The sequence below is a fragment of the Zalophus californianus genome, chromosome X (assembly GCF_009762305.2).
Source record: "Zalophus californianus isolate mZalCal1 chromosome X, mZalCal1.pri.v2, whole genome shotgun sequence".
Taxonomy (NCBI): domain Eukaryota; kingdom Metazoa; phylum Chordata; class Mammalia; order Carnivora; family Otariidae; genus Zalophus; species Zalophus californianus.
This window is the reverse complement of record NC_045612.1, coordinates 46,671,378-46,683,921: the sequence shown is the minus strand read 5'-3', so window position 1 is coordinate 46,683,921 and position 12,544 is coordinate 46,671,378. Positions and strand designations below refer to the sequence as shown.

Sequence of the window (12,544 nt, the reverse complement as noted above, 5' to 3'; positions counted from 1 at the left end):
ATTCAGAAAATATAGGAAATGCGACCACTTCCTAATTCACTTTATGAGTCCCACATTACCATGGTACTAAAACCAAGCAAAGTCATTACAGGAAGGAAAAATACTACAGAAAAAAATCCCTCATGGACATTCAAGGAAAAATCCTTAACACTGTACATCAAATCCATCAATATATAACAAAGAATAATACAGTATGAACATTTATGGTTTAACCCAGGAATGCTAGATTGATACAACATTCAATAATCAATCAGTTTAATTCAGGATAATAACAAGAGTAATGGAGAAAAATGAGACCATCTCAATAGATACATAAAAGCATTTCACATAATTTAATATATATTTACAATAAAAACTTTCAGCAAACAGAAAATAGAAGGCACCACCATAAACTTGATAAACAGCTACACAAGCTAACATTATTATTTTTATTATTTTTAAATTGCTACCAAGTTTACTATGTTTTTCACAATATAGTGCTTCAGGACTTTTTAATGTAAATAAATATTTTTGGTTAACTAATTTTCCAAAATAATGATACAAATTTAGCATTCTTCTTGGAGTGGAAAATTTGCTTTGAGATTACTTCATTCTTTTTCTCTTTTTCAAAAATGCATCTCGTAGTGCCAGTTGCTTTTCTCGGAAGGAACACTCGGTTTTTGACCGGACATTATGGCTATATCGCATCATCATAAAGTTCTTCTGTTTTTTCTTCTCTTTATTTGTGGAACTGGAAAATGGGTTCATTTTGGTTTTCTTCCTCACAAATTCTTTTCGGTCTGTCTTTCCAGCCATTGCCGTTGTAGTCTTGTCTCCTTGTCAGACTTTGGCTTCTTAAGAAGGCGTTCAATGTCCCGAAGAGAAAGTAACTCACCCCTGGGATCCTCATCACTATCGATTTCAATATATTTCCTCTTTTGGGCTTTCCCTGGGGCAGCGTCGAGTTCTTTCCTCATTTGGGCCATGCAGTCTGGAGTCTTCCTGAGTTAAAACTCGGCTCGTGCTAATGGCTGCAGCTTTGGCTTTCCGCTCCTCCATGGGCATGCTGTTGAGCTTCTTGGATATTTCTTGCTGTTCTTCATCTGAAGAGCGGTGCACATCAACCCACTCACCATCGGCATCTGCCTCCTCACTGAGACTGGTACTTTCCCACCCATCTTCATCGTTTTCAGCATCCTCTTCTTTTTCAAATTCTAGAACTTCTGCTCCTGGAATGTAATCTTTAGCATCTAAAATTACTCCATATTCTTATTCTTGCACTCTTCCTTCTATGGAGGCCTCTGTAGGCTTACCCCAGAATTTCTTCTGCAACATCTTAGGATTCAGTGTTTGGAAGAGCTGAATCAAAGTTCTTGCAGACATCATCACATTCTTATCTCTGTGTGTTTTATACTGAGCTAGGTCTTGGAGAAGTTCTTCAGGCATGGCTAGAGGACATCGAGCTGTTATCTCTTTTATAGCATTGATTCCTACTGTCATGACCTCCCCAGAGTTCTTGTTGGTGTCAAAATTGTTGGCCACAGTCATGAGCACTGACTGAATGATCTCTGGGGGTACTAAGTGATGAGATGCTTGGGCAGCAAACAGAAGGATCTTTGTTACTTCTCTTTGGTGGGGCTGCAGAAACCTTTGCACAAATGGATAGAAGTTAAAGAGAAAAAGCTCGTGAATTCCCACCCATCTGGAGATGAGGTTCATGAGCATCATTTTCACCTCAAACCTCTCCGTAGAGCTCTCTAGCTGCTTTAGTAGTTTTTCTGCAAAATCTTGGGGATCATGAATCAAATGAATAGCTGAAAAGTTAAAGACCTCTGGTTTTTTCTTCTTTTTTTGTTTCTTGATCACTTTCATAGCCTTTTCCAACTTTTTCTTGTGTCTGAAGCTCTTCTTCCCTGTGGCATATTGCACTAGCAGGTCTCTTGCTGTTGGTCCTTTATCCTCAGATTCTGAGTCGCTGTCCTGTTTCTCCTCTTCATCTTTCCCAAGGAAAAATGTCAAAGCAGCAACTAATATCTTGGTGACCTCAGAGAAACATGCAGTTGTGATCACATTGACAGTTTTGGCATCATTCCAGATGTTTCTTCTGTAGAGTTCAATCATCACATCCAAAGATATCTTGGCTGCAGTTGCATTGCTGTCTCTTAACATGGTGTACATGAAATTCTGCAACACTATACTCACTTTATTGTTCTTGTGTTTTGCATTTATATTCTTGATATCAGTGACAATATGTGTGTATAAAGTCTTTCGCAGAAGCTTATCACGGCAACACAGAAGTTCAAAGAAGAGTTCTAGCAAATTTGATGGATTGATGAGATTCTTATTTCTCAGCAAGATCAAAGCTTTGCAAAACGTCATTTGAAGATCTGGATCCAAGACAGTGTGACTGTAGGAGAGAAGATCTTTCAGCTCTTGAGGAAAATTACCTAAATGTTCTGGATAGCAGTGACCAATCTGTGCCATAAACATCACCAGCTCTGCCAGTTCTTTGCTAGGTTTGTTTGGTTGTAATTTGAAAATCTCCACATTGGATTTGTAGTGATTATACTGCTGTAGAAACTCCTCGACGTAGGCTGGCAGATCCCACTTGATCAGATTCTGTAACTGCGGCAGGTTGCTGGGCAGCTTGTTATTGTTTCTGTTAGACATGTTGGCTGCTGACTGGCTCCGCAGGGAACAGTTTTAAGAAACCCCACACCGCCGGCAACCACCAACCGCGTCGGCTGCGTGTGTTAACATTATTTTTAATGGTGAAATATTGGGTACTTTCCCCCTAAGACCAGAAACAAGGAAAGCAAGTCTGCTCTCATCACTTCTAATCTATATTTTTAGGAGATACTCACCAGCTAAACACGGTAGCAGAAAGGGGGAAAAGATATCCAGATTGGAAAGAAAGAAGTTAAACTCTCTTTATTGACAGACAGCATGATTTATGTATAACTCTAAGGAATTAGTTCTAATAGCTACTAAATTATATCTACAAACAAAAGATTTCAGTATACGAGATCAATACACGAAATCAATTGTATTCTATGCTAGTAAACAATGAACAGTTGGAAAATTAAAAAATGGAAAAGTTATCACTTAAAATTGTATTAAAAACATTAAATAATTTGGGATAAATTTTACAAAGTATATATAAGTCCTATATACTAAAAATTATAAAACTCTGCTTAGTGAAATTAAAGAAGACTAAATAGATGGAGAGATATAGGATAAACAGATTGGAAGACTAAATATTATTTAAATGACAATCCTTCCTAAATTGGTCTATATATTCAACATAGTTTCGATCAAAATCTCAGCAGGACTTTCCAAAGAAATTGATAACTTAATTCTAATATTTATATGGAAATTCAAAGGTCTCAGGGTAGCCAAAACAATTTTGAAAAAAAAAAAAAGCAAAGATGGAGGACCCATACTGCTTTAGTTCAATACTTGCATGAAAGGAACATGAAAGCAACAATAATCAAAACATTGTAGTATTTGATGGTGTAAGAATATACATTTAGATGAATGGAACAGACTAGACCCACATACATATGGTTGGTTGGGTTTCAATGTCAATTCAGTGGGGAAAGGATAATCTTTTCATCAAAAGTTCTAGAACAATTGTCTATCAATACCAATAAAGATGAACCTCAACCCTTAACTCATCATATAAACAAAAATTAACTAAAAGTAGATTATAAAACTACTCATAAAATGTAAGCTATAAAACTTCTAGAAGAAAGTATAGCAGAAAATCTTTGCAAACATGGGAGTAAACAAAAATTTCTTACATAGGACACAAAACCCACAAACAGTAAAAGAAAATTTGACAGTTGGTCAAATGGATTTTAATTAAAGTTAAAAGACAAGTTACAGACTTGAAAAGAATATTTATAATACATATATAGGACAAAGGACTTATGTGATGGTTAATTTTGTGCCAACTCGATAGGGCCAAGGAGAACCCAAGTATTTGGTCAAACATTCTGAATGTGTTTGTGAGGGTATTTCTGGATAAGCTGAACATTGATAGACCAAGTAAAGCAGGTTCCTGTTCCCCCTCCTCCCCGCCAATGTGGGTAAGCTTCATCCATTCAGTTGAAAGCCTGACTAGAACAAAAGGGCTGACCCTACGTTGAGTAAGGGTGAATTTTTCTTGCTTTTGAATTCAAACTGAAACATTGGCTCTTCCTGGACATTAAGCCTGCTGGCCCTCTGACTGGAACTATATCATTGGCTCTCCTGGGTCTCCAGTTTGCCAACTGCAGACCTTGGGACTTGCCAGTCTCCATAATTTCATGAGCCAAACGTTACAATAACTAAATAAATATAAATACATAAAAATATAAGTATAAATACCTATAAATAAGTATAAATGACATACCTCATTTTATTGTGCTTTGTTTTATTGCCCTTCACAGATAATTGTGTTTTTTACAACTGAAAGTTTGTGGCAATCCTTCATGGAGCAAGTCTATTGGTACCATTTTTTCCAATAGCATTTGCTCATTTTGTGTCTCCATGTCACATTTTTGGTAATTCTCATAATATTTCAAACTTGTTCACTACTGTTGAATTTGTTATGGTGATCTGTGGTCAGTGATCTTTGATGCTACTGTTGTAATTGTTTTGGGACACCATGAACGATATAAGATGGAGAACTTAATCAATAAATGTGTGTTCTGACTGCTCCACGGACTGGCAGTTCTTCCATCTCTCTTCTTCTCCATGGCCTCCCTATTCCCTAAGACACAACATATGAAATTGGGCCAAATATAAAAAAGAATGAAATCTTTCTATTTGCAACGATGTGGATGGAGCCGGAGAGTATTATGCTAAAGTGAAAGTCAGAGAAAGACAAATTTCACTCATGATTTTACTCATGTGGAATTTAAGAAACAAAACAAACAAACATTAGAGGGGAAAAAAAGAGAGGAAAACCAAAAACAGGATCTTAACTGTAAAGAACAAACTGATGGTTACCAGAGGGGAGGTAGGTGGGGATATGGGTTAAATAGGTGATGGGGATTAAGGAGTGCACTTGTTGTGATAAGCACCAAGTGTTTTATGTATAAGTGATGAATCACTAAATTCTACACCTGAAACTAATATTACACTGTATGTTAACTAACTGGAATTTAAATAAAAACTCGAAGAAAAAAAAGAAATTGGGCCAATTAATCACCCTACAATAGCTATTAAGTGTTCAACTGAAGGAAGAGTCATACATTTCTCTCTCTAAACCAAAAGCTAGAAATAATGATTAAGTTTAGTGAGGAAGGCCTGCCAAAAGCCAAGACAGGCCAAAAGCTAGGCCTTTTGTGCCAAACAGTTAGTCAAGATGTGAATGCAAAGGGAAAATGCTTGAAAAATTAAAAGTGCTCCTCCAGTGAATACATGCATAAGAAAGTGAAACAGCCTTCTTGCTGATACAGAGAAAGTTTTAGTGGTCTGAATAGGAGATCAAACCAGCCGTAACATTCCCTTAAACCAAAGCCTAATCCAGAGCAAGTCCCTAACTCTCTTCAGTTCTATGAGGGCTGAGAGGTGGGGAAGCTGCAGAAGAAAAGTTGGAAGCTAGCAGAGGTTGGTTCATGAGGTTTAAGGAAAGAAGTCATCTCCATAGCATAAAAGTACAAGGTGAAGCAGCAAGTGCTGATGGAGAAGCTGCAGCAAGTTATCCAGAAGATCTTGTTAAAATAATTAGAAAAGGTGGCTACACTAAACAACAGATTTTCAATGTATAAAAAACAACCTTATATTGGAAGACGATGCCATCTAGGACTTTCATAGCTAGAGAGGAGAAGTCAATGCCTGGTTTCAAAGCTTTAAAAGACAGGCTACCTTCTTAGGGGCTAATGCAACTGGTGACTAAGTTGAAGCCAGTGCTCATTTACCATTCCAAAAATCCTAGGGCCCTTAAGAATTATGCCAACTCTACTCTGCATGTGCTCTATAAATGGAACAAAACACAGATGACAGCATATGTGTTTACAACATGGTTTACCGAATAAGCCCACTGTTGATACCTACTGCTCAGAAAAAAAGATTCCTTTCAAAGTATTACTTCTTACTGATAATGCACTTGGTCACCCAAGAGCTCTGATGGAGATGTATAAGATTAATGTTTTCTCATGCCTGCTGACACAGACATCCATTCTACGGTCCATGGATCAAGGAGCAATTTTGACTTTCAAGCCTTATTATTTAAGAAATGCATTTGTAAGGCTATTATTTGCCATAAGATTATGATTCTTCTATTGGATTTTGGCAAAGTAATTCTTTTGTAAAGAATTTACCATTCTTAGAAACAACATTTGTGATTTCACGGGAAGAGGTCAAATATCATCACTAACAGGAGTTTGGAAGAAGTTGATTCCAACCTTCATGGATGATTTTGAGGGGTTCAAGACTTCGGTGCAGGAAGTAACTGCAGATGTGGTAGAAAGAGCAAGAGAACTAGAAAGTGGAGCTGAAGATGGACTGATTGCTGTAATCTCATGATGAAACTTTAATGGATGAGGAGTTGCCTTTTTTTATTTCTTTTAAGTAGGCTCCATGCCCTGCATGAAGCCCAGTATGGGGCGTGAATTCATGACCCTGAGATCAAGACCTGACCTAAATCAAGACTCAGACACTCAACCAACTGAGCCATCCAGGCACCCCGAGGACTTGCTTCTTATGGATGAGCAAAGAAAGTGGTTTCTTGAGATGGAATCAAATACTGGTGAAGATGCTGTGAAGATGTGTTGAAATGAAAAAAAAAAATTAGAATATGACATAAACTTAGTTGATGAAACAGAAGCAGAGTTTGAGAGGAATGATGCCAATTTTGAAATAAGTTCTACCATGGGTAAAATGCTATCAAATAGCATCATAATGCTACAGAGAAATTATTCATGAAAGGAAGATGAGGCAAACTTCATTGTTTTATTTTAAGAAAGTTGCCACAACCAACCCATCTTTGAGCAGCCACCACCCTGATCAGTCAGCAGCCATCAATATTGAGAGGACTAGCAAAAAGATAATAACTCAGTGAAAGCTAAGATGATGGTTAGCAATTTTTAGCAATAAAGGTATTTTTATTTTTATTTTTTTTAGCAACAAAGTATTTTATTTTTTTAAGATTTTTATTATTTATTTGACAGAGAGAGAGACAGCAAGAGAGGGAACACAAGCAGGGGAGTGGGAGAGGAGAAGCAGGCTTCCTGTGGAGCAAGGGAACCCGACGCGGGGCTCTATCCCAGGACCCTGGGATCATGACCTGAGCCGAAGGCAGACGCTTAACGATTGAGCCACCCAGGTGCTCAGCAATAAAGTATTTTAAAATTAAGGTATATATATCGTTTTTTTAGACATAATGCTGTTGCACACTTTATAGACTATAGTATAATGTAAACATAAACGTTTACATGCACTGGGAAGCCAAAAAAATCATTATTGCATACTTGCTTATTGTAATGGTCTGGAACTGAACCTACAATATCTCTGAGGTATGCCTTATACCACATTTTATTTCTCCATTCATCCATTAATAGATTCTTAGTTATTTCCATGTGTTGGCTATCATAAATAATAGCAACATGCTGGATCATATGGTAGTTTATTTTTAATTTTTAGAGGAACCTCCATACTGTTTTCCATAGCAGCTGCACAATTTATATTCCTATCAGCATTGAACAAATGTTCCGTTTTCTTTATACCTTCACCAACACCTGTTATTTCTTGTCTTTTCGATTCTAGCCATTGTAACAGGTGCTAAGTGATACCTCATTGTGGTTTTGATTTGCGTTTCCCTGATGATGAGTGATGCTGAGCATCTTTTCATGTATCTGTTGGCCATCTGCATGTCGTTTTGGAAAAATGTCTATTCAGACCCTCCTGCCTTAATTTTTGTGAAGGATATAAGCCTCATGTGGTATGGTTAACACACCACAATATTACACAGAGTATTCGAAATCTGCTTATATGATTACTTTTACCAGTGTGTTGTGTATTTTCATACATTTTCATGTAACTAATTAGCATCTTTTCATATCGGCTTGAAAAACTCCTTTTAGCATTTCCTGTAAGGCAGGCTGAGTGGTGATAACTCCTTCGGCTTTTGTTTGTTTGGGGAAGTCTTTATCTCACCTTTGTTTCTGAAGGACAACTTTGCCATGTAAAGTATTCTTGGTTGGATATTTCTTTCTTTCAGCACTTTGAATATATTTCCCATTCTCTCCCTACCTGAAAGATTTCTGATGAAAACTCTGCTGATAGCCTTATAAGTGGTTCCCTTATACGAGAATTTTTTTTCTCTTGCTGCTTTAAAAATTCTCTTTTGCCCTTGATTTTAGACAACTGTATTATAATATTTCTTAGAGAAAACAATTTTGGATTGAAATTTTGGGGTTGACCTATTAGCTGCATGAAATTGGATATCGAAATCTCTCCCTAGTTTCGAAAGTTCTTAGCCATTATTTCTTCAAATAAGCTTTCTGCTCCTTTCTCTTTCTCTTCTCCTTCTGGAATTGCAATGATGCATGCATTGTTTCTCTTAATGGGATCCCGTAAGTCCTGTCTTCATTCCTTTTTATTCTCTTTTCCTTTTTGTTCTCTGACTGTATAATTTCAAATATTCTGGTTTTGAGTTCACTGATTCCTTCTTCTGTTTAATACAGTCTGATGTTGAAGCTCTCTAGTAAATTCTTGAGTTCAGTCATTGTATTCTTCAGCCCCAAAATTTCTGTTTCTTTTTTATGTTTTCCCTCAGTGAAACTTCTCATTTTGTTTTTGTATTATTTTCCTGATTTTCTTAAATTGTTTATGTGTGTCCTTTTGTAGATCTCTGAGCTCTCCCAGAACTATTTTTTTCATGGATAGCTATATAATTGCTGATTTTTGTGAGAGGAGAGAGACTAGGGTCTGCTGCTCCACCATCTTGGTGACATCACTTCTCCAAGTCATCTTTCAAATAACACTATACCACTTCATGGGTAGTGTATCTTATAACCCAATAATCCTATTTCTTTCCTCCTGTCCTCTGTATCTTTGAAGTCATTCCTTTCATTTATATATAAACATACATAAACATGTATATGTTGGCTGATACACACACACACACACACACACACACACACACACACACACACACACACACACATAAGCACCCACAACTGAATACATTGTTGTTACTATTTTAAAGTTATCTGTTAGAGCAATTAAGAATAAAACAAAAGTTTTTATTTTACCTTCCCTTATTCCTTCTTCAATGCTCTTCCTTTAAACAGATCCAAGTTTCTAACCTATATTATTTTCTCTTCCTAAAGAATTTCTTTTACTATTTTTTTGAAAGGCGGGTCTACTGGCAACAAATTCTCTCAAGTTTTGTCTAAGAAAGTCTTTATTTCTCCTTCTCTTTTGAAGGATAATTTCACAGGGTTTTTGTTTGTTGGGTTTTTTTTTTCCTCTTTCAACATTTTATTTCTCTACATTTTCTTCTTTGCATGGTCTCTAAGCAGTCTGATGTGATTATTATCTTTGTTCCACTATAGGCAGGGAGCTATTTTCCTTTGGCTTCTTTCAGCAATTTTTTTTTTTATCTTGGATTTTCTGTAATTTGAAAATGATATGCCTAGGTATACTTTTTCTTGGCATTAAGCTGCTTAGAGTCTTCTGAGCTCTCTGGATCTGTGGTTTAGTGTCAGACTTTAATATGGGGCAAATTCTCAGTCATTATTGTTTCAAATATTTCTTTAGCTCCTTTCTCTTTTTCTTTTCCTTCTGGTATTCCTATTATACATGTTACAACTTTTGTAATTGTCCTTGTTCCTTGGATATTCTGTCCTGTTTTTTGTTTTGTTTTGTTTTCAGTCTTTTTTCTCTTTGCTTTCAGTTTTCTTTCTTTTTTTTTTCTTTGTTCTCTTTGCTTTTCAGTTTCATTTTTCAGCTAAGAGATTCTTTTTTCTGCAATGTTCAATGTAGTAATAAACCTTCCAAAGGCGTTCTTCACCATTTCTGTTGCAATGTTTTTTCATTGCTACCGTTACTTTTTGGTCCTGTCTTAAGATTTTCATCTCTTTGCTTCCATTACCCATCTGTTGTTGCATGCTGTCTACTTTACCCATTAGAGCCCTTAGCATATTAATCGTGGTTGTTTTAAATTCCTTGTCTAATAATTCCAACTCACCTGCCATTACTGGTTCTGATGCCTCCTTTGTCTCTTCAAATCGTGCCTTTTGTCTTTTAGTATACTTTGCAATTTTTTTGATTGCCTGACATGATATATTGGATAAAAAGAACTGCTATAAAGAGGTCTTCAGTAATACAGTGCTAAGGGGGGGTGGGTAGGGAAGCATTCTATAGTCTTACGATTAGGTCTCAAAAATCTTTTAGTGAGACTATGCCTCTGGACTGTAAACTTCACAAGTGTTCCTTAGTTTTTTCTATCCCCTTAGGTGGGACAGGATCTCTACAGTGAGCTGGAGCTTAGTATTTCCCTTCTCCCACATGTCAGAAGATGTACATTCTCTACAAGATGGCAATTCAGTTGGTAGGTATTTGGCAAAGAGAAACTCTCAAGTGCACATGGACACAAGGGACTTCCTACTAGGATATACATGGCAAAATATTTCTGTAATAGCAAAATATGACAACAATAACAACAACAAATAATACCCAAACAAGAGAAATCCATAAAAAATAGATGGTAAAACAGGCATACAATTACTTTGTATAAAAGAGTCAAGATATTTAAGTAAGGGCTATATATACCTACATGGGTAAATTTTATAGCTCCAAAAGAGCAAGTTGCACAAATAACATCAAAATAACTTCTGTAAATATTAAACACACCGCAAACAATACCAACTACACAGATGGAAAAAGTGTGAAAACACAGACAGGAAACAAAAACGACACTTTAAGGTAATGGTTACCTCTTTGGGGGAAGAACTTAGAGAATGCCATTGAGGGGGCATGCAAAAGAAGCTTCTGAAATGACAGGAATGAAAAGTACAGCATAAGGAATATAATCAATGGCATTATAACAGCATTGTATGAGGACACGTGGTAGCTACACCTGTAGCGAGTACAGCATAATACCGGGACTTGTAATCACTATGTTGTACACCTGAAACTAATGTCACAATGTGTGTCAAGTATACTTCAAGAAAAATAAATATTTTAAGAAAAAATATAGACTCGAAGTTTCTGAAACACATGCAACACATCAAATAGCACCATCAGCATTGATTCTTTTTACCTCTAAAGTATGAGCACTTGTTTACACTATTGCATTTGTTTTCTGCTTTGAGATATAAAAGTCCATCTGTGAATATAGTTAAACAGGTTGCTTTAGAAAAGAATTAAGAGAATGACTCCAGGTGAAGATTCCTGGCACTTTTCTCTGCATGTTAATGCATTCACTCTGCATATCAATGACAAAACCAAAATCAACAAGACCCACTTGTTTTCTTCTTCAGGACATATTAGGATTCTCTCTAGCTCCCATCTTTCCTCACTCTCTAAGGAAATCAAGATCTGGGCAGGACTATAAGGCTGGACAAGGGGGAGGGGGAGGAGGGTGATGTGGAGTCCAGGCTCAAACTTTGGCAGTATTGCTGGATTAACAAATGTTCACCATCTCTGGCAAAGGAAATCAAAGATGTTGTATCCCAACCCCCCACCCCCCTACTTATTTTGCTTTGCAGATCAGGAACCCTGGAGTGTATTTAAAAATTGAAATGCAGATCAGCTTTTGACAATTAAACAGATCTCTTTTTTCTTGCTTTTAAAGACAATTTCATGGGGCACCTGGGTGGCTCATTGGTTTGGGCATGTGACTCCTGATTTCAGCTCAGGTCATGATCTCAGGTTTGTGAGACTGAGTCCTGCATTGAGCTCCATGCTCAGTGCACAGTCCGCTTGAAGATTCTCTCCCTCTCCCTCTGCCCCTCTACTCCTGGTGTGTGCTCTCTCTCTAAAATAAATAAATCTTAAAAAAAAAAAAAGATAATTTCATACCGTTAAAATGTAGTCTCCTGTCATATTGGTGACTCAAAGTGCTTCTTACTCAAATTTTCCATTGAATTTCATTAGTCTATTTACATGGATAAATGAAAGAATCAGAGAGACATTGAGATACAAAATCGATAAACAATAGTTGATAAATATTAAAACATATATTAAGGGCTCTATAATACTTTTACTGTCAATCCTATCAAGCTATTCACCAACCCATGCTATTCTTGGTATTTACTAGGAAACAAAGCAAAACAAAACAAAACTGCAGCAGGTCTTTGAGACAGTAGAGTAAATATGTTCTTAGTGGGAGGGGACGGGCACTGTAAGCTTCTCCCAAACAGAAAGTGCTGCTTCAGTAATCCATTTGAACTTTTAAAACTCATGGAGGCAGGATGGTAACAACGACTGAACTGCAGATAAATGACTACCTCATTCAATTACCAAAGTCTGGCTAGAAAAAAAATTTGAAAAGAAACTGATATGAAATGTTGGAGTTCACGAGGAAATGGTCAAGAAAGAATTCTTGAGACTTTTTCAGTGCAAAAAG

The 12,544-nt window shown here is 36.6% G+C and overlaps 1 protein-coding gene across 1 annotated transcript; it reads right to left on the bottom strand.

Moving 5' to 3' along the window:
* Window positions 1-582: 582 nt before the first annotated feature.
* Window positions 583-2,649, bottom strand: LOC113931240 (protein SDA1 homolog). The gene is given in 3 exon segments (XM_027609011.2): window positions 583-803; window positions 806-966; window positions 968-2,649. Coding segments are annotated over 3 exon segments (2,064 nt in total).
* Window positions 2,650-12,544: the final 9,895 nt, after the last annotated feature.